General features: G+C 48.9%; 9 protein-coding genes across 9 annotated transcripts; 6 read left to right on the forward strand and 3 right to left on the reverse strand.

Moving 5' to 3' along the window:
* Positions 1–93: 93 nt before the first annotated feature.
* On the forward strand, positions 94–2,331 carry BO88DRAFT_461436 (uncharacterized protein; the record flags this gene model as incomplete). The annotated part of the gene is made up of 5 exons (XM_025711152.1): positions 94–508; positions 568–943; positions 992–1,148; positions 1,205–1,338; positions 1,388–2,331. Exons 1-5 carry the CDS (start codon positions 128–130, stop codon positions 2,329–2,331), a joined length of 1,992 nt encoding a protein of 663 aa, XP_025569011.1. The 5' UTR covers positions 94–127.
* A 2,313-nt stretch (positions 2,332–4,644) lies between these two features.
* BO88DRAFT_379190 (uncharacterized protein) lies at positions 4,645–5,138 on the reverse strand (the record flags this gene model as incomplete). The annotated part of the gene is made up of 2 exons (XM_025704470.1): positions 4,645–4,933; positions 4,999–5,138. 2 exons carry the CDS (start codon positions 5,136–5,138, stop codon positions 4,645–4,647), a joined length of 429 nt encoding a protein of 142 aa, XP_025569012.1.
* A 646-nt stretch (positions 5,139–5,784) lies between these two features.
* Positions 5,785–7,336, forward strand: BO88DRAFT_400791 (kinase-like protein). The gene has a single exon (XM_025705680.1). It carries the CDS (start codon positions 5,976–5,978, stop codon positions 7,251–7,253), a length of 1,278 nt encoding a protein of 425 aa, XP_025569013.1. The 5' UTR covers positions 5,785–5,975; the 3' UTR covers positions 7,254–7,336.
* A 497-nt stretch (positions 7,337–7,833) lies between these two features.
* BO88DRAFT_461438 (class I SAM-dependent methyltransferase) lies at positions 7,834–8,967 on the forward strand (the record flags this gene model as incomplete). Its single annotated transcript, XM_025711153.1, has 3 exons — positions 7,834–8,311; positions 8,388–8,517; positions 8,607–8,967. The coding sequence occupies 3 exons, from the start codon at positions 7,834–7,836 to the stop codon at positions 8,965–8,967; spliced, it is 969 nt and encodes a 322-aa protein (XP_025569014.1).
* Positions 8,968–9,119: 152 nt separating this feature from the next.
* BO88DRAFT_461439 (oxidase ustYa family protein) lies at positions 9,120–10,411 on the reverse strand (the record flags this gene model as incomplete). Its single annotated transcript, XM_025711154.1, has 5 exons — positions 9,120–9,334; positions 9,469–9,548; positions 9,634–9,662; positions 9,734–9,955; positions 10,018–10,411. The coding sequence occupies 5 exons, from the start codon at positions 10,409–10,411 to the stop codon at positions 9,211–9,213; spliced, it is 849 nt and encodes a 282-aa protein (XP_025569015.1). The 3' UTR covers positions 9,120–9,210.
* An 823-nt stretch (positions 10,412–11,234) lies between these two features.
* Positions 11,235–11,818, forward strand: BO88DRAFT_461443 (uncharacterized protein; the record flags this gene model as incomplete). Its single annotated transcript, XM_025711155.1, has 2 exons — positions 11,235–11,754; positions 11,812–11,818. Exons 1-2 carry the CDS (start codon positions 11,300–11,302, stop codon positions 11,816–11,818), a joined length of 462 nt encoding a protein of 153 aa, XP_025569016.1. The 5' UTR covers positions 11,235–11,299.
* Positions 11,819–12,712: 894 nt separating this feature from the next.
* Positions 12,713–13,921, forward strand: BO88DRAFT_410522 (uncharacterized protein; the record flags this gene model as incomplete). The annotated part of the gene is made up of 4 exons (XM_025708007.1): positions 12,713–12,880; positions 12,943–13,424; positions 13,486–13,568; positions 13,647–13,921. 4 exons carry the CDS (start codon positions 12,713–12,715, stop codon positions 13,919–13,921), a joined length of 1,008 nt encoding a protein of 335 aa, XP_025569017.1.
* A 615-nt stretch (positions 13,922–14,536) lies between these two features.
* BO88DRAFT_484106 (alpha/beta hydrolase) lies at positions 14,537–15,410 on the forward strand (the record flags this gene model as incomplete). The annotated part of the gene is made up of 2 exons (XM_025712267.1): positions 14,537–14,971; positions 15,038–15,410. The coding sequence occupies 2 exons, from the start codon at positions 14,537–14,539 to the stop codon at positions 15,383–15,385; spliced, it is 783 nt and encodes a 260-aa protein (XP_025569018.1). The 3' UTR covers positions 15,386–15,410.
* Positions 15,411–16,755: 1,345 nt separating this feature from the next.
* BO88DRAFT_379195 (cytochrome P450) lies at positions 16,756–18,368 on the reverse strand. The gene is made up of 2 exons (XM_025704471.1): positions 17,273–18,368; positions 16,756–17,216 (listed from the first exon to the last, which is right to left on the reverse strand). Exons 1-2 carry the CDS (start codon positions 18,345–18,347, stop codon positions 16,795–16,797), a joined length of 1,497 nt encoding a protein of 498 aa, XP_025569019.1. The 5' UTR covers positions 18,348–18,368; the 3' UTR covers positions 16,756–16,794.
* Positions 18,369–20,263: the final 1,895 nt, after the last annotated feature.

Below are 20,263 nucleotides of genomic sequence, written 5' to 3' on the forward strand. Positions count from 1 at the left end.
CACTTGTTACCCTTGGCCTTGCATCTGAGCTCCACGGCAGCAGTAATGAGCGATTCTGTTGAAAGTAAGTAAAGATAACCAATGCATGTATATCCTGACTGATACATGATGACAACCCAATTAAGGTATGAGAAAGGTTCTCGAACCATTCAAGTATAGCTCATTTCCCTTGGGTACTATCACCGCGACGGGCTGGTTACAGGATCAGCTGGAGCTCGAAGCAAATGGACTAGCTGGCCATCTCAACGACTTCTACCGCTTCGTGGCCGGATCGACATGGGTCGGGGGTAGCTGGGAGTACAGCACATTAGACGAAGCAGCGCCCTACTGGTTCAACTACGTTGTTCCTCTCGCCTGGACCATTGATGACGCGCGCCTGAAAGCTCAGGCGAAGGAATTTCTCGATTACGTGCTTGACAATCAAGCTGAAGATGGATGGCTGGGGCCCGAGAAAACTCACCAAACTCGAGGAATATGGGCACGTAGTCTGCTCTTCTTTGGCTTAGTGGTGAGTGCATATGTCTGGTATGTGTACATGTGGTGCTTGGCTCTGACCCAGCGGTCCAGCAATACGCACAAGCAGATCCATCCGAGACGGACCGGATTGTAACAGCGATGCATAAGTTTACCATCCTTGCCCATTCTATGCTCAAGGACAATTTCACCGGCCTGATCGAAAACACGACGCTTGGAGACGGGTTTGATCCCTACGGCTTTGGACTAGCCCGGACGCATGAGTTGCCCATGTCGTTGCAGTGGTTGTATGAGAACTATCCACGAAACAACTCTGAAATAATCTGGGAGACTATAGAGCTTATGTTCGCTGGAGGCGTCGCCGGTGGTAAAGACTGGACAACCTTCTTCGTTGAGGGTGTTTTCCCTACCTTGGGAACACCGTATATCACGACCAGCTCATTCACCCATGGTGTCAATTTAGCAGAAGGTATGAAAATAAAGCCTGGGACAGTGGATATTGTGTTGACCAAAGCAGGCCTACGGTATTCCACGGTGCTCTATCGAATGAATGGAAACTCTTCCTTGTTGGACCAGACTTCGTTAGCGGTGAACTTGCTCACCACTTACCAGTCGACACTTGCTGGGAGCATCACGGCCGATGAGCATCTGGGTGGACTCAGTCCCGAGCGAGGGTATGGGTCCCCGCACGTCTCTTGTTTGACCATTGATAGCACTGACAGGGGACAAGTTCGGAAACCTGCATATCGGTCGAAATGATGTTCTCCATGGCCTACCTGTATCGGTTCTATGGCACCAACGCGTACGCAGACCGAGCCGAGCGCGTCGCATTCAACTCCCTGCCTGCAGCGCTATCACCGAATTGTAAGTCTATGAGCACCTGGTACAAATACCCCGGCTAAGTCTCTCTTAGGGTGGTCACATCAATATGTCCAGCAGGTGAATCAGCCTTGGTCCCGCAACCTAAGTGCCGTCCCTTTCGGGAACGTGAACTCCTACGCCAACAGCTATGGCCTCGAGCCCAACTTTCCTTGCTGCACCGTCAACCATGGCCAGGGTTATCCCAAGTATGTGGCCTCTTCTTATGTGCTTGAGGGAGACAGCCATGTGATTCACGCACTACTGGGCCCCGAAACATTGAGCACGAAGCTGGCTACAGGCAACGTGACCATAGCATGCACAACCAACTACCCCTTCTCCGGCCGACTGGAGTATGCAATCACAACCACCACCGACCTATCATTCTCCGTCCGTATCCCTGACTGGGTGAACAAGACGAGCTCTCAGTACTCACTCGCTGGCGGATCCTCCAAACCCCTCTCCTCGGACTCCAATAACCTGCAAACCTTCAACCTCACCACGGAAACTACCCAGATAGCTGTGGAGCTAGAAATGGGCATCCAGGTCACAAAGTCACCAACCAACGGCACCGCAGCCATCTACTACGGCCCATTATTATACGCGCTAGACATAGACTACAACTCCACCTACCACAGCCCCCTGAACTATTCCTCCTTGGAGCCACTGCCAGCAGACCAGATTGTGGCGCAGACACATGACTATGTGCTCGACCCAACCTCTGCTTGGCGGTATGCTATCGACCCGACCTCGGTGACTGTTCAGCAGGTCTACGATCGCGATGGACAACTTCAAAATCCCATCTGGGCGAAAAATGCCACCCCCGTTGCCTTGTTCGCGGATGCATGGCTGGTCCCCTGGGAGGAGGATTCGGGGACCGCTGCGGTGCCCCCGAAATATCCTAATGTTACTGGGTCACCGAGTAAGATCAGCTTGGTCCCTTACGGCTCGGCAAAGCTGCATATTGCCGATTTCCCTATTGCGGTTCAGTCGTCGTAGGGGGTTGTCGATGATGTTATGGAATATATAACTAAAAAAAGTCGGGGCTTGGTGATCTGATGTTTGATTCATGACCATGACCTCAGAGGCCTTCGCTATGTGGCTTTTAGAAGCTGTCTACAAGGTAGCATGTGTGATACGTCTATCTAAAATTAATTGAAGTTACAACAGAACGTCAAACATGGGTAGGTTCTCGATTGTAAACCAAATACATGAGGAAGAGTATAGATACAGATTTCCAATCTTCACTGATTTCCCACAATAACAGCCAATACTAAATGATACTTGGAGATAATAATCAGATCATATAATATAGTTAAATTGATTTTATTAATTTATTTTATTCATCGACTTTTCTTATTAATACATTATATATTTTAATTTTATGTATTCTTCATTCCTTTCTTACGTTCAATATTCTAAGGTAGTATGCTAAATTTTACATGATGGCGCTCGAACTGACAGTCCTCCCAAGACACACAGCTACCATCGGCCTGACTCGAATTAGTTTCAAACGTTATATTGATTACCAAAATCATTCCCCTGATTATTCATCGATGTTACTCACCGTATTCCGATAAGTGTTGCCCTTGCAGTAACAACCTCCCTCCTCTGTTATTATCTCGCAGAGAGTTCTGAGAATCCATTATGCCCGGTGTGACTCGACCCTTGAATCCTATATGAGGAGAATTATGAAGATCCGAAATATCTCAATATCTTTCAAATAGATACACAGGGATCACCATCGCGGTGTTGACAAAGCTATTTATACTGCGATCGCATATAGCACGAGGCCCTGCACGGTGACCAGGAACTAGTTATATTGACTAGGGAAATCTTCAATAAACCCTACTCATGATATGCTCAGTGACATGATTTGTAAAAAATTATTGGATGGTCTCAAATAGCTTGTGTTACGTTGGCTGCAGAATTGAGTATCCAGAGGAGAATATTTATAGTAGTCTTTTATCAGTTGAGTGACCTGGTAGGAAGCCTTGACACCAAACCAGCTTGTCTGAACGTAAACCTGCTTCCACGGACCTTAATCAATTAGTGTTGTCTTGAGCATGATGACCAAGTTTTACAATCTCTAAGCGTTCTAAGGGTAGTTTACTTTGGAATATCAGAAATCCAAACCTCTAGAAAGGTGCTACAGCCACACCGGCGCCCCTCCTAGAGCCACACCCTGCCGCCTGCCTTAGAAGGTAAAGCATGCTCTAGATAAGGTACGGCCCTGCTGAGGCCGGCAAAGGGTGTGGCATGAGCGGAGACCGGTGTGGAGGAAGCTTGGCTGGTGTGGCAGTAACGTCCTTCAATCCTTATTCGTTCAATTCTTTTGCTGATCTTTCGCCACGTGAGTAAGAAATACATCCTCTGAACGCACATACCAACACGCCATCCTCACATGAGTAGTTCATCAACAATGAGCAATTTCCCTATCTACATCATATGAAGAGGTGTATAATAACCTAATCCTTACTCGACTATTGATCAAACTCAAAGGAACAGTAATCCATGCTTGTCGATGTCAAAAATCCAACCTCGTAAAAGATACGGACTCATCCCTCACATGACGAGAACTTCAAAGTTGTGTATAGATTTCTGACTATCTACTCATAGACTACAAGTATCATATCGCGTCTCTGCAAATTTCGACGAAGATTTATGTCCCAACGTCACTGTTAAGGCACAAACAGGGATCTGCATCTACTCGCATTCCACCGCTCCCGCCAAGAGTATACCCACCAGGGGTAAATCATCTTGAGTAGTGCGACAGTAGGATCTTTCCGTGAACATCATGATCTTGAGAGGATTGCCATTATCATCACTTCGATCATTGCGACCGCTGACCCTGTCTCCTCATGTCATTCCTCCTATCCACATAACGCGTTTGTCAAATCGTCGCGTCTTTGCTAGCACCGCGTCTAACACAATACCAAACGGGGACAATCCCAATGTCACTGGGCCTCCTAGTAAGATTTGCTTGGTTCCTTACGGCTCGGCGAAGTTGCATATTGCCGACTTTCCTATTTTAATCCGGGGTCCTACCCTATTGTATTTATGTGGTGTTTTGACAATGACTTAAATACGCAAGCGGAAAGCATGGACTAAGCTACAACTTAAGTTTTCATTCAGCAACTTGCTCGGAGTAGTAATAATGTTTCACGCGTCATTATTGTCAAGGTACTACCGTTTGAATAGACTCGCATATTATCAAACATAGTTTAGTACATTCACAAAAGGAAACTGACATTGAAAAGCAAACAAAAGCCCTGGCCAACCAATACACTTTAGGAGAAAGCGACTGAGCCCCTAATTCTCCGGGAAATGGCCATAGCCGATCTCTGGCGCAGCCACAAGCTCCTCATCTGATGGCCACACCGTCTTCCTTCCTTGTTGCCTTTTAGCGGTGTCGGGTTTCTCTCCGGCGTGCGTTGCGCGCACAAACTCAAGGTCATCCTTTCCGTGAACATAGCCGTGACTAGCGATATGAGTTCCGCGAAGGAGCTGAGCTTCATCCTTGTAGCAAAGGGTCACGTGTGGACCCAAAGGGTCTTTCTGGCGTACGCCGTTGATGCTGGTTGTATCATGGACTTCGGACCTAGCAGGACATACATGCCGAATTAGTATCTAGCCAGAGCTTTGGAAAATGACTATGTCCCTTACCTAATAAGAACGGCTTTGGGATAAAGCTTTCTGTCTCTGGCTGTTTGATATGCCAAGGCCAGTAGCTGGCGCAGTCTGTCTTGGTCGGTTGGCAGCATACCCCGATAGAAGTAGTATTTTACCATGTTGACAGTAGACATGCTTGCTTGATGCTGGTAGTATAGTTGTAGGGTGATTGATATATTTGGTGAGGAGAACAAGTATGCTTAGTGCTGATTTGGAAGCTTTTGGGCAAATAAGTGACTATGATGAGCAGTTGCAGAATGAAAACTGAGTCCAGTTCAAGTCCAGGTTGTTCTTGCTCTTATAGAAATCTACTGCCTGTCACCGGAGCCTTGCATGGGCAGTGTAGCGCTTAAGAGGCCCATAAAGCGTCGAATGACAACTTGCACTTCCCTGTCCAGGATCTCACTCCCTGAAGTTATTCCCCAGCCCATCGTGTTCATCCTCCTAAGAAATATAAACAGGCAAGCATGGCCAAACTGTCGAATCCTGGCGGCTTTTTCAATCGGGCGTGTAGCCCATAAATCTTTCTGATCCAACGGATAGCCTGTTTCTACTTATGGCGGAGTATCGAGGAACTATAACCGCGTACTTTTAAGGGGTGAGTGGTTGATCTACTCCACATGTTGCTGTTTGAAGGTCGCCCGGCCAATCGTTTACGCGCTGCGTTTCGGACCCGGACTTACTCATATACCGTCTCAGCCAATCCCGTGACTTCTCCTGCTATTGTCGCCCAGCACCATCCAAACTAGCGCAGACAACCTCTCGGAACACGGTGCATAAGTAATTCCCTACCGTTGGATCAACTCCAATTACATACAGCGGCAATGAGAGGATGGTCACTCTCCTCGCTCAGCTTTTTCTGCCCTCGCACTTCGTGCTCGCCCATCAATAGTCCCATCCTCCTCAGGACGCGTATATTCTTGCCTCACATCAAGCCTCGCAGTGCCACCCGTGCCACCGCGTTCAGCACAATGACTGCGGATGATGAATACAAGTCCCAGTTCTTGTACGAACCCATTGAGGGGGTGGAGAGACTTGAAAACTATCAGCCAGGGGGATACCATCCCATACAACTTGGAGATCACCTACAAAGTCGATATCGAGTAATCCATAAGCTAGGCCACGGCACTTACTCAACCACGTGGCTGGCCCGTGATGAACAGCACAACAGATATGTTGCGGTGAAAATCTGTACTGCTGATTCGAATCCGAAAGAAGTTGAAATTGTAAACACCCTCACTCGTCCGCATTGTCCTGCAGACAATGATTTTTCAGGCAAGACAATGCTCCCTTCGATTCTAGACACTTTCTCCATCCATGGTCCAAATGGAGAACATGCTTGCTATGTTACATCTCCTGCCAGGGCTAGCCTCTCTGATCTGAAAGATGGGTCATGGGTCCGCTTATTCCAGATCAATGTCGCCCGGGCTTTGGCTGCGCAACTAGTCCTGGCGGTAGACTACGTGCATGCCCGAGGGTTCATCCACGGTGACCTTCACATGGGCAATGTCCTGCTCAAAACCCCACCCAGCTTTGATCAGCTCTCACCCGAACAACTATATGAAAAGTATGGAGCGCCCGAGCTCGATCCGGTGATTCATCTAGATGGTAAACCGCTTCCTCCTGGTGTTCCATCCCACGGCATTGCACCCATCTGGCTTGGAGAACCAAGCGAGAAAATCACACTTCCAGAGGCAAGAATCCTACTTACAGACTTTGGCGAGGCCTTTTCCTCCAAAGAAGCAAAGTCTGAATCTCACACTCCGCTTGTCAGTCGTCCTCCTGAAACTCGCTTTGAACCAAATAAACCACTGTCATTTTCATCAGACATATGGTCTCTTGCCTGCACCATATGGAATATTATTGCTCAGAGGCCACTTTTTGAAGGATTTCTCGCAACGGAAGACTACATGACCCGTGAGCATGTAGACACTCTAGGTATCTTGCCTCCTGAATGGTGGAACAGATGGAACGCGCGACCAGAGAATTTTACCGAGGATGGGAGGCCAACTAAGCGGAATCCATATCGCTCCTGGGGCGATCGGTTTGAGGATAGTGTACAGCTGCCTAGACAGGAAGTAGGAATGCCTTTGTTTGATGCAGAAGAGAGAGGTGCTATCTTTGCGATGTTGCGGCCGATGTTTGCTTTTAGACCGGAACATCGAAGCACGACGAAGCAAATTCTTGAATCGGAGTGGATGGTGAAGTGGGCTTTGCCGGAATATGAGAAGATTCGAAAAGGTGATTAGGGTATGACCTGGGTTGTAGTGTTAAAGTGGCTCTGGGGTTTGAATAGACTCCGTGTTGTGTTTAATATATATTATATGACCAGTGTGCTCCGCCGTAATTGACTTTGCTAGAAGATTGTATGATGCCACTACTATGGACACGGCATGGTCGATACACCCTCCACTAACCAGTATTTCTCGACATATTCCTAAGATGATTCACCGAGACATATATATATTGTCATTTCGCACGAGATAGGAACCTATGAGGAGTAAGCCTCCATTGTGTGGCCGTGCCAAGACTTGGTGCACACGAATGCATACGTCCTTGTGCAATGCGTGTCAGAACATACATACCATTGGTCCGACTAGTACAGATGCTATCATAACTTGGGAACATAATTACGCGGTACTAGACAAGTGACTACCTTCAATCGTTCTACTTATGCATAAGCACTAGTGTGTGACGGCGTACAGCTACCAATATAAAGCAGGGAGCAATCCTCGCCGTCCCACCTTGCCTTTGCGTCTCTTCAATCCCTTATTTCTTCAAAAGCAGAAGCCTACCAGCCTTAACTCACTTTGTACTACTCTCTTCAATATGCCTTCCACTGTGGAGTCTGAAGACCGGACATACGTCCTCTCCCACCGTTCCAAGCAAACAGAAGAACACGAGCGTCTGAACCGACAGCACAATCTCATCCAGCAGACCTTTCTCAATAATCAGCTCATCCACCCTTCCATTCCTTTGTCGTCACTGAGGGGTAGAGTTGCAGATATTGGCTGCGGAACAGGTATCTGGCTGCGGGAAGTAGCTCAGTTCTTATCATCACCAGGTCTTGAAAATGGAACTGGGGCCTCTGCAACCCCCACCCCGTCTCTTGTTGGCTTTGACTTGAACGCAGCCGCATTCCCCGAAAACCCCACCCCGGGAATCCAACTTGTGCAGCACGACTGCACTAAACCTTTTGACCCCCGCTATCATGAGCAATTCGACCTGGTCAATATCCGTGGCCTTGCTTACGCTATCACAGAGGAGAAGCTGTCTCGAGCGCTCGAGAATGCATTGCAACTCTTGAGTAAGTTGTTACTCCATTGCTAGTTACCAGCTTGGTATGCTTCGCGTGGTTAGAATCTTATTTTTCCGTTGTACAGAGCCAGGAGGCTATCTCCAGTGGACGGAAAGCGAAGCCCGACTTTTCAAACTGTTCCCAGAAACACCAGATATGCTCAAAGCACTGGAGGTCATTGATCTTGAGAGACGGGCTCGTGATCTGGTACCTTAGTGAGTATTTACCTACTCACTGCTTTTCTCTCACTTCTGCCGTCGCCTAATCACATCGGCTTACTTGTGTACTTCTTCGTTTTCTTCAGCCTGCCGCATTTCATGCTGCAAAGGATTCTCTCACTCAAAGGTTCCAATGGAGAAGGTGCCCTAAATGTCCTTCATTTCAATCTACGCCCCGGAGGTTTCTGTCAGGAAGATGCCGATCCAGACGTCTGCCTGCAATTTTCAGACCTTCTCACAGACTCTGTCAACCTTTTTCTGCACTCTGCACTCATCAGAATAGAACAACAGCAGTCTCAGAATGGAACTGCAGTTGAGAACGGCAATGTCGGGAAAATAGAATTGGATGAACTGCGTAAATTGAAGACTTCTGTTAGTGAGACTATCGAGGGTAAACATGTCAGAATGGGTGGGATCTTTCCTCATCTTGTGGCGCAGAAGAGATGATCTGGCGGTGTTGGAGATGTATCTGAACTAGTGAATTACATTCTGCACCAAATATCCTCAGAACATGCTCGTTTGATCGATGTAGCGAAACTTCAGTATTTAGGAGGTACATTGACAAAGCCTGCATTCGAGATAATAGACGCCGTGAATTTGCCCCTTACTGCTTGCTGGGCGGCCACTTTGTGGATATCAAAGTGCCAATAATATTCGTAGCAAATAGTAGTCTGTGTAAATTTCAAGTATCTACGGTGGACTAGGCATCTCCTTTGCTCCAGGAAGGCGCTCAATGCCATGTTCGGGTGTTGTATAGAGCTGGTGCTGCCCGACCCATTGCTTCACTGCGCGGAAATCGCGACATTTATGGTGCCTGCGAATGCCACTTAATGTTAGCTTTGTACCTGTATACTTCCGTTCTTTCAAGCACGCTATGTGTATCGGAAGGTTGATGGGCGGAAAGGGGCGCGGGAGGGCGGGAAGGGGGGAAGGGGGGAAGCTTCATACACATTGAAGTCTGGAAATGGGTCTTTATGCCCCTTCACCCACACATATGTCAGGATACCAACGTCCGCATCACACATCAACTATTTGGCAGATAACAACAATTAGCCAGTTCTTCCTTTGAGTGTCAATGATGGCGATGCTACACAAGACACCCTTCTGGCTTACCTTTTGTCGTAGGATATCAATGCAATGATCTGTTTTCAGGTATTTGTCAACATTTGTTCAATCATTCATTGTGTTCGGACGTCTTCTACTCATGACTTACCAAGATGGTGCCGTAGAATCTGCGGGCTATCTTCCCACGGACCCGGCTTGTCCCTATAATAATCCTCGTAACTCGCTTGGCGGAGCATATTTAAACAGTGTAGCTGATGCAAAACTTCCACCGAGCCCATGTAACCGCCACCAAGTTCGTGAGACAGTCCAACTGAGTATTCGGAAGCATTGATATTCTGAAGAGTTTGCTCATCAACATTGATGACGCCACCTGAAATAGACGGGTTGTAAGCCTCGTGTTCATTCTATCTGGGTCCATTCGGGATAAATCACCAGAAGCATAAGTTATATCGTCCCAGGCAGCATCGATAGCAGGACTTGGTGGCCCTTTGAAAGCATTGGGCTTTGCAAAGCTGCCGTCGAACTTTTCAATATGACCTGTGTTCTCGAGGGCCTCTAAGGCTGGAGAATCGATGGGTAGGTAGTCATCGCATTGACATGCGGCAGCTGTCTTTCGATGACGAGCTATTGTTGACCAAAGGTAGGCAGAAGCTATGAACAGAAATAAAGTCCACAAAGATAGAATCAAAGTCCCACTGGGGTGATACCGGCACCTTCGTGGTCTTCTCGTGGAAGGACTTCGACTGTCTTTGAGGATGTTTTCCTCGTCAAAACTTGATATGAGGCGTTCTTCGCTCTGTCTGTCTTCGATCCTGGCTCCGGCCATGACGATATCATGGGTTGATGAATGGCTGTGTGCGGTGGAGGTAGGAAGGAGTAGGAAGATGCAAAACGCAGAGATTGTTGATGGTGGGAGAAGGCAGAGCACCGGAGGGGATAACTCGGCACAAAATGTTCCGTAGATTACACACGAAATCGTGGGGGATTGCCTTGGAGAGAATGCAATGCAGAGGTAACAGGGAGGTGGAGGGGGAGTGTCCACAAACTAGCCAAGACTGCGTTTATCCTCGGAGCGAGCTCGACCTTCATCCGCCCTACCCTTCCATACTCACATCAATGCACCTCATCATTGATCTTAATATCACCATTGGGGGCCAAATGGTGCCGAATTTCCGCGCGTTGCAACGACAGAGTGCCTGGAAGTACTTGGCGAGAGTTAATCATGCATGATTAAATTGACTACTCGACATTTGGTGTGATCATTGGCCTTTGACCAACCGCTCCTGCCGCATCAGCAGCGAAGTCGAAGGCCCTAAACATCTTCATTTGCGAGATCCTGGAACAGTGAGATTTTAACTAGATACTACGCTAACCCCGCTTTGGAGTGAATGCCCGAACACGTCTACGATGGGCTGATGTGAGGATGGATGCATTCGATGCAGCCGCTCACGATTCCCTTGGCCCGGCGCCAACACAAAGGACTCCAGATCCGACGAGGTTGGTATGGAACCTCCTTGGCAAGCAGGCGTACACCAGAGAACATACAATAAGGCAGGGAGTACGGAATATATAAGGTTCGAGGTCAGGTTTGTGGTGTCCTTATGTGCTGGCGGATGCAATCAACTTCTCTACCCATCGCTTCCTCTTCCCTCCAAGCTCTTTGAACTCCAAATTATCATCCTCCTTAGTCTTTGACTTCCCACTTTATTTCAATATGCGTACTGCGTTGGGCGCACTCGCGGTCCTTATCACCCTGGCCAGCTCTGTCAGAGCGGCTCCTGTCGCAGCTCCATCCGAAGTTGAGGAGCGTGATGCCTCTGCCGTGCTGAACACGCGGTTCATTACTTACGAGGATGGGATCAATAAGAGAGATGAGGTTGAGGAACGCGATCCCTCGGCAGTGCTTAATTCACGGTTCATAACCTATGAGGACGCCATCAACAAGAGAGATGACGTCGAGGAACGTGACGCTTCCGCTGTACTGAACACCCGGTTCATCACCTACGAAGACGCCATCAGCAAAAGAGATGAAGTGGAAGAGCGTGATCCCTCTGCTGTGCTGAACAGTCGGTTCATTACGTACGAGGACTCCGTCAGCAAGAGAGACAAAGTCGAGGAACGCGATCCTTCGGCTGTCCTGAACAGTCGCTTCATCACTTACGAGGATACGTAAGTCCCTCTATCCCCTTCTTGGCACGGTCAATATGTGTACTGACATGGGCACAGTGCTTAAGCGAGGTAGTAAGCAGGCTTCACCCTCCGGGCTGCAGACACGCAAGCTAAAGCCACTGGTTTGCGCCATAAAGAGGGGTTGTTGTGGAAACTGGCTAGTGTGCGGGGGAAACTGAATCGGTCGATAGTACTTTTAGTTCAGGGTCTATAAACAGATCGATTTGAAGAATTCCCACTACTTAATCTGACACGGTCTCCTAGTGCGTAGTCAGACCATCGAATAAGGTGAAATCGCCGCTGCACTAGACCCATCCTTTCCCCGGAGTAATGAGAAACTAAGAATAGTGGACTTCCCTCGGGCCGCCTGACAAATGCTGTTCGAGAAAATGCTTCAGTTAGTAGCTTTCTTGGCAATTTCTATTGGAGACCCAGAGACACCATGATCCTTCGTATTTGTCTTCGAGTACCCTAAGCCGGATGGGCAGTGCAATACACTAGCTTCGCTGCCTTGAAGGAGTTGTAACCCTGCAGCGCAGCCCTCCCTCTCTCCCTCCACATTCATCCTTCCTAGCCTGACAAGGCCACTGTAATTTCTGCAGCCTTTCTCACAGGCCATTGTCACGTATTTGCAGGCGAATCCTTCCGCCCCCACCATTAGTATGATTTACCTGACGATGTCGACGTCCCTGTTGCAGACGTGGTGTGCCTCCGATCCTGGCGCATGGGGGCTATACAGTCGCTACAGTCAGACGGACGGTGGCAGACAGATGATGGGCTAACTTTGCATTTCTTCAGCCTGGCTGTCTCCTGTGCCCTCACGCCTCAGCCGAGAGACATGCATTCTTCCCTTCCGGGCTATTATAAGGGAATGGCTTTTGGCTGTCGCGCCTCTGCCATCATCAAGGCTTAACCCCCTCTTTCTCCATACCGCTTGTCTGCAAACTGATCCGGCAAGATGTTGTATTATGAAGGTCATGGTATTACCAGTACGGCCAAGGCGATCATTATTGTGACCACCATTCTAGGCGTCCTGGCCATTCTGGCGGTTGCACTCCGTGTCTACGCCCGGATATATTCCAAGCTCTACTTGGGTGCCGATGACTGGACAATTATCCTCGCCCTGGTACGTCCTATCACCATCCCATCCCATCATTCATGATGTTAACATTCAATGTTCGCCACTAGATTCTTTCTTGTGGGATTAGCATTATCATCGACTACACCGATGCTGTTACCGGCATCGGAGACCCTGAGTATCAGCCAACCATGGAGGCGATCATCTTCGCATTGAAGGTAAACTTCGCTTGCGAAAATGCTCAGATCGCCACAATGGGGGTCATCAAAGTTTCTTTGCTCTTCTTCTACCGGCGGATCTTCGGCATCTCCCGTCCGTTTGTCATGGCGAGCAATGTGCTCATTGCTCTGATTTCCAGCTTCACGTTGGCGATTGTCCTGGCAGTTATCTTCTCAAAATGGCCGGTCTACCTGCAATGGGATCCAACTGCCCCCTATGATATTAACGCGTCGGCGATCCTTATCTGCTACGTTGCAGGCAATAGCCTATTCGATCTTCTGACGCTGGCCCTTCCAATCGCTGCCGTACAGAAATTGCAGATGGATCAGTCAAAGAAGCTGTTTATGTCTGTGATCTTTGTCTTGGGAAGCACGTAAGTAGTCCTGACCTCCTTGGTCCTTCTGATAAATGATTAATTGTTGGGGTTGCGATAGCTGCATGGCGGCATCACTTGTTCGACTATACTATGCCGTCCAGTGGACTAAGGAACCAGCGACTATCAGTAGCATGTTTGAGGGTATGCTTTCCCGGGCTCCATCGCATTATCAATTCTTGTTGTACGCGTTTGCTGACGACGTATTCAATTCTTTGATAGTACCCTTCATTTATAACATTCTGTGGGCGCTTCTTGAGCCACCCATTTTCATTGTCGTGGGCTCCATGCTTACCCTAGGACCTCTGCTCCGTAACTGGCGAGGGCCCAAGCAATGGATTCGGCTTCTCAGCAGCAAGAAGGAAGGATCAACCAAGTTCTATGACTCACGCAGCCTCCCTCAGTCACATATGCGGTCGGCAAACTCTCATCAGCGTGGGCAGGAGAAGAAACTGACACCAAGTACCTCGAGCGAGGTGGAACTGTTGGAGGTGTGAAGCGTAATGCTGAATTGGGACAATCGTTGAAGCCGCTATCATCATCCTTAAAAATATGTAGTGTTAGTGTATGTTATGAAATCTGGTGGATTGAATTGTAGTCACATCGCCTCAGCCCAACCTATTCAGTATCACTGGAGCAACACTGATCTCATTTCGAAGGCGGGCTTAGTAGTAGCAATAGACCCCCACTGAAAAGCAGCAGTCTCAACCAAGAAGAGGAGTGACTGTGCCAGCTGTCCCTTCTTCGTGGCTATTTGAGGGAATATACAGGGGTGGTTGCGGACAGTGGGTCATTCGCGTCCGACTACTTGACTGGCTTCGAGCTACCCATTCCCGTTCTAGCAATAGACAGACTCACCCTGGCTGACTCCGTCCAACAATCGAGTTTTTATTCCACCCACTAGGTCGATGAACAAAGAACATCTTACAACACTAAAGTAGACTGTAAGCGCCGGCCTTCGGAGGAGAAGTAGGGCACCACTCGCTTTACAGGCATAAATACTTCTCCCAAACCCCCTCTTCCCAGCATCCGAACTAATCTCCCCTACTACCACTCACTCACCTCAATAACCCCCCTTTCCAATCCCTCATATACTTACTTCACTCAACATCATGACCGTCCCCACCGACAAAAAGAAGCCCGCCCTCGTCGTCGTGCCCGGCGCCTCCCAAAACCCAGCCCACTACGCCCACCTCCTGCACCTCCTCCAATCCGCCGGCTACGGAGCCTTCACTGGCCTCCTCCCCAGCATTGGCGCCCAAGGACAGGTCACGGCGGCCGACGACACCGACTACGTGCGCAACCGACTGATCCTCCCTCTCCTGGACGTCGGCAACCAAGATGTGATCCTGATCAGCCACTCGTACAGTGGAATGCCTGCTAGCGCGGCGGCGCGCGGACTCGGACCCGCCGACCGTGCCGCTCAGGGCAAGTCCACTTCGGTGCTTGGCCAGATCTTCATCGCGACCATTCTGCCTCGTGGTGGTGATGGACTGAGTGTTATTGATTCTTTTGGTGGAAATCTGCCTCCGCATATGTATATGGATGTATGTGCTCCTTCCTTCCTTCCCACATACCATTTTCAGTATTGACGAGAAGCAATGAATGAATAGAAAGAGCAAAACCTCCTCAAATGCGACGAGCCCAAGCCCCCTCTCTTCTACGACGTTGAACCCACCCTTGCCGACGCGGCTTGCCAGACTTCCCTCAGTCAGGGCCTCACTTCCTTCTCTAGTCCTTGTCCTGAGGCGAGCTGGGCCTCTGAGGCCTTCAAGGATAGAATTGCTTACATCCACACCACTGAGGATCGGGCGGTGCCGTACCCGGCCCAGACGGCTATGGTTCAGGCTACTGGGGCTAAGTGGATTACTAGGGAATTGGCTACGGGTCACAGTGCGCAATTGTCTGCTCCGGAGGAGTTGACGAAGACTATTTTGGAGTTGGTGAAGCAGTGGGAGTAGATAGATGTATTTATGATGAATCGGGTGTGCATTTAGCTGCGTGCAATGTTGTTTTGGAATGTAACAGAATTCGCGAAGGTTATTTAGTCCAATTTGTGGTTTTGATATGGGGATATGATCGATTGCATTGGCAAATAAAATGCTTTGTTCCTGTTGTCCTCTTGCTTATCCATCCTCCCGCTTCCTACAGGCACAACTGGAAGGCGTGTGCCCCTAGTGAGGGGCAGTGGGCCGGTGAAAGGAAGAGGAGGCGGGTAGTGGAGGACAACAAGCACAAGACACAGAAGGGAGCCCAGGGGTGTGGAGATTCCTGCTTGGTGTGCTGGCCAGTCGAGAAAGGGAGGGAGGGGTGTGGGAAGGAACAGGAGAAGGCTGAGGCTCGTTAAGACCAACGGGAACAGACAACTCCCAAGCAACTAGACTCCGCGGATAAACACTTTTGGAAGCTAGCTTAGCTCCGAGTACGCCGTACTTCTTCCTTCTGTTCGGTTATCAGCCCATCGCCAAGGATGAACTAAGGATGTCCCCGAGCGTCCAATCTAAGTGGGCCTGACAGATTTAGGGCAGGCGGGCGGAGGCTGTGGGAGGAAAGGGCCGACGGGACGAGATTATTTCCAGCCAGCCAGCTTAGTATACCAGATTATTACAGACATCTCAGTGTCTTTATTATCCTGTGACCCAATTAATGCAGTCATCAATTAGTATATAATGGGTGTGTTACATTGACTTACCATTGTCTGGTAGATTCACAATGGAGGGGAAGTGGCCGTCGAGCGCTAAATTAGATCGATATACCATGCTGCAGGACACACCCTAATTGGCCATTGAGCTACTGGCTAGTAAGACTAGCTAGTTAATGTTCAATTTAGGATAAGTGAGGAGAGACTTACGGGGTCGCATATCTGTCCCCTCTTCCGATCTACCCGGTTTTAGCGACACATGCATTAGCTTCAATAGCGCCGTTGAAGTAAGCATTGGAGACGGTTCTCTCTGCTGTCGATGGGAGGACATCACAGCCAGGGGCACATTGAACGGAACGTGTTAAAATTTGTTATCCACCCCTCTCCGTTTCTAATTGTACGGCTTGTCAGTTGTCTATCTAACCCCTCTTATTCTGCGTGTCAGAAATTAGTATAATTGGTCTACCCCAAAGTGGAGTAGGGAGAACAACGCTAATGTCCATAAGCGCTAATTTGTAGCGTTGCAGTCGTAGCAGTTTCTATTACTATCACTGAAGCTAGAATGATGCTTCGCTAAAGTACAGGCACATCGGCGAGAGGTTGGTAGTAAGACGGCGATAAGCACCGTGACAATCGGGTCAGACCTATTCCTCTTTAGACGCGGACCCTGTATGGTACTGATTACTGCATATCTCATCTTATTACTATCCATTTAGATTAATGTGCATGTCATGGAATCAGCCCAACCCTCGCCCCATTCCTCGAACAAAGCGTGAGCCCCAATCCCTCCACCCATGGTCCAGGGTCCCGACTCTCCAGGCCGCGGAACTCCTGCACCATCCGCACAAGTACATAGCTGACCTCCGTCAAGGCATAGCGCTGACCAATACAGATCCGTGGTCCGCCATTGAACGGCAAATAGCCCCAGCGCGGCTGCAGTTTCCCATCCTCCCAGCGTTCAGGGCGAAATACCTCTGCATCTGGACCGTAGATATCCGGTCGACGATGCATGGCGTAGACGTTGTAGCCGACGATGGTTCCTTTGGAGACGAAGACGGGGGAAAGGCCGTCTTTGCCTCCGCCTACAGGGAGGACAGTATCTTTGGCTGCTTCGCGTTCGTTGCGTGGGACGACAGGGTGAAGGCGCAATGCTATTAGTTCAAGTCAGTGACATCCAGCAGAATAGACAGGTAATGGGTATCCATACATTCATTCACACAGCACTGAACATACTTCAGACCGCGCAGCTCCTCATACGTCGGTGGCCGATCTTGCAGCGTTTCAACCTCCGCGCGCAGTTTCGCCCAAATAGCTGGGTTCTTCGCCAGCACGAAGAACATATTCCCAAGAAGACTGGCCGTCGTGTCTCGCCCCGCTAGAAGCACATTCATCAGTTCGTCCAGGATGCGCTGCTTATCACAAGTCCGCGACGCCAGCTCATGCGAGAAAATATACTTCCGCTTCGTGTCCAACGATTCATCTTCTTTCCTCGTCGCAGCCGCATAGACAGCCTCATCAACAAACCTTTGCACAAAGTCCCGACAGATTCGGTTACACTCCTCGGCCTTCCGATCACGAAAGATGACACCAAGCGGACCTAGCATTCCTCGCATCGGGATCGCCATCTGAGCATAATGAAACGCCTCCGCGAACCCAGCCTCCGAGTGACCCTCTTTCAACGCGCCCACCGACTGTCCGAACAGGAATTCCGTCGCGGAGTCAATCGTATACCGGAAGAATAGTTCCTGTAGGTCCACCGTGCTCCCATCCCTTGGAAGCAACGCGAATAAATCCTGGATTAACTCTTCCAGCAAACGCAGATCAGTCACCTGCTCGCGGGCGAAGCTCGGCCTGATAAGCGCGCGAGATGTGGCCCAGTGCTGACCATCCGTGTTGAAGATGCCTTCGCCCAGAAGTGGCTTCATTGCCTCGTAGCGGTGCTTGAGACTGTAGTCGTTGAAGTTGAGGGAGAGGACTGTCTTGATGTTTTCGGGCTCGATGGTCAAGATTGCACTACGGCCTAGTTCTTTGACGGTGAATGTGTTTCCGAATGTGCGGAATAGATTACAGCCTCGCTCAAGAATACGGTGCTCTTTCCTTGTGCGTATTGTGCTCAAGATGGTGTCCAAGCCTAGGAACGGGTCTTTGCTGAAGGATTGTGCGACTGTTTTGCAGCCATGCTGGCGGGCGAATTGGCGGCGCTTGACATAGCGTCGGAAGGATTCGCTGGCAATTACTAGAGCCGCGAGCAGGAAGATAATGAGTTTAGGTTGGATATCCATGATGGTTATTATGGATTTAAGGTATTGAAGCTGGAAAGTGAACGATAACTGCTTTCTGGGTGTTTTATGTATGCTGTTCAGGCAGCAGTGATGAGGTTGGATCACGTGGGCGTATATAAAAGGATTGGAGGTGAGAATTTAGCGTGACGATGAGTAGGAAGAATCAGGCAGCCGGTAATTGGTGAGGTCATTATTGAATGAAATTTGATCTGCAAGAGTGAATATGGAATATTGAGTGATGTTAATATCATCATGCAATTGGCAATCTATAGTGATGGCAAAATACCAGGTTCTGATGTTTAGGGGTTAAGTTGTTTCTGTGGCGCTGAATTATATAGCTTCCGCGTCTATTTGAGCTTATGTATCTCTGTCATTCTGTCAAATCCCATTTTGATTATCTAGCCGATGAATACTCCAGACCGCTTGTGTAACAAACGATAACATAAAATCCTATAAAACGTAGTATATATATTCTACTAGTCTTTGTATGTTTTCTCTCTAACTCAGTAAATGGGAAAGGTGATCGCTGCGGACTGGCTTCTCAACGATGATTTGCTGCACTATTTGGCAGTTTAAAGAAGCTATTAGCGATAACTAACCTTCCTGCATCAATTGGAGGTTTGACACATCCAGGGGTGAGTAAGGCAATCTCGAGCTGAAATGCGGTCAGGGACGTTTACGGTGAGCATTCGATCAATGAGATCCAATGCAGGATCTCCGATGGGATCCCAGTAAGGTGATGGATAATCAAATCTACCCATCTTTATCTGTTGTGCCAGGGTATATGGGTTTTCCGGGGTTTTAAGCTCGTCGGCAAATGGAGGAAATCCGCAGAGACAGATGTACAAAACTACACCCGAAGACCATATGTCTACCTCGAATCCATATCGGCGGTGGGGTGTCTCTACAATTATTTCTGGTGCCACATCTAAGCCAGATTAGCAATCGCCTCAATGGGTGTCCAGGGACTAAGATACATACAAGTGGGAGTTCCACACAAGGTTGTTGTCAATCCATCAGAAGCTGACTTCGCGCCGATCTTTTTCGCGAGACCAAAGTCACATAACTGGATTGAAAGGTGGTCGTCGCATATCAAGATATTCTCGGGTTTAATGTCTCGGTGGACCCATCCAAGTTCATGCTATTATGTATTAGCTTGGACCAGCGTAGTCTAGTGTCAAAGAACAAGTCTCGCCAGAAATATGATGGCAGATAATAACTGAGTGAATATATGCCGTGTTTCACCTTCGCTGAGATTTCCTCTCGATGTAATAGTGTAAAATAGTTCCCCTTTCAACGCGACACTTAAGAGAAGGCGAAAATCATTCCCCTCTAAATTTGCGAATGCATCTATCATCCTCACTAAGTTTGGATGATAGTGCTTCTGGAGCTCGCGTAGCAGTTGAATTTCACCGCCTATCCCCTTGAAATCCTTTGCTCTCAGGGGATTTCCAGGAGTTACACCTTCGAGAACCTTGACTGCGAAAACCATCCCTGTCACTCTGTCGGTGCAGAGGTGTACTGTGGCACTATGGCCATTCCCAATTTTCTGCGTTATCTTGTAACGCTGATCAAACCCGGTCTTTATGTTATACTGCTCCATCAGCTCTCCCAGCGAGACCTCGTCACTCGGTTCGGTTTCTGTTCCAGAAGCAGTTGCCTCTCCCTGCGGTAATTCACGTACGATCTGAGGTAGGCCACCCATAAGTCGCGAGGATTGCCGCTGTAAAGATCTCCCAGCAACCGCCTCATAATCAAGTGTTAGGCGCTGTGCTACATGTTGTAATCCTCTCTGGCAAGCTATGGTGAAAGCTCGACGCCCCGCCAAGCCGCGAGGCAAAACAGCACCATGATCGGCAAGGAAGACAGCGATATTCTCCTGTCCACTTCTCAAAGCCATAGTCAAGGCTGTGTCC

The sequence above is a fragment of the Aspergillus vadensis genome (assembly GCF_003184925.1).
Source record: "Aspergillus vadensis CBS 113365 unplaced genomic scaffold BO88scaffold_1, whole genome shotgun sequence".
NCBI classification, from domain to species: Eukaryota; Fungi; Ascomycota; class Eurotiomycetes; order Eurotiales; family Aspergillaceae; genus Aspergillus; species Aspergillus vadensis.

Coding starts and splice junctions, on each gene's coding strand:
- BO88DRAFT_379195 (XM_025704471.1), bottom strand. CDS start 18,347: ATGGATATCCAACCTAAACTCATTATCTTCCTGCTCGCGGCTCTAGTA. Junction 17,217..17,272: donor TCAGTGCTGTGTGAATGAAT/GTATGGATACCC, acceptor TTGAACTAATAG/CATTGCGCCTTCACCCTGTC.
- BO88DRAFT_400791 (XM_025705680.1), top strand. CDS start 5,976: ATGACTGCGGATGATGAATACAAGTCCCAGTTCTTGTACGAACCCATT.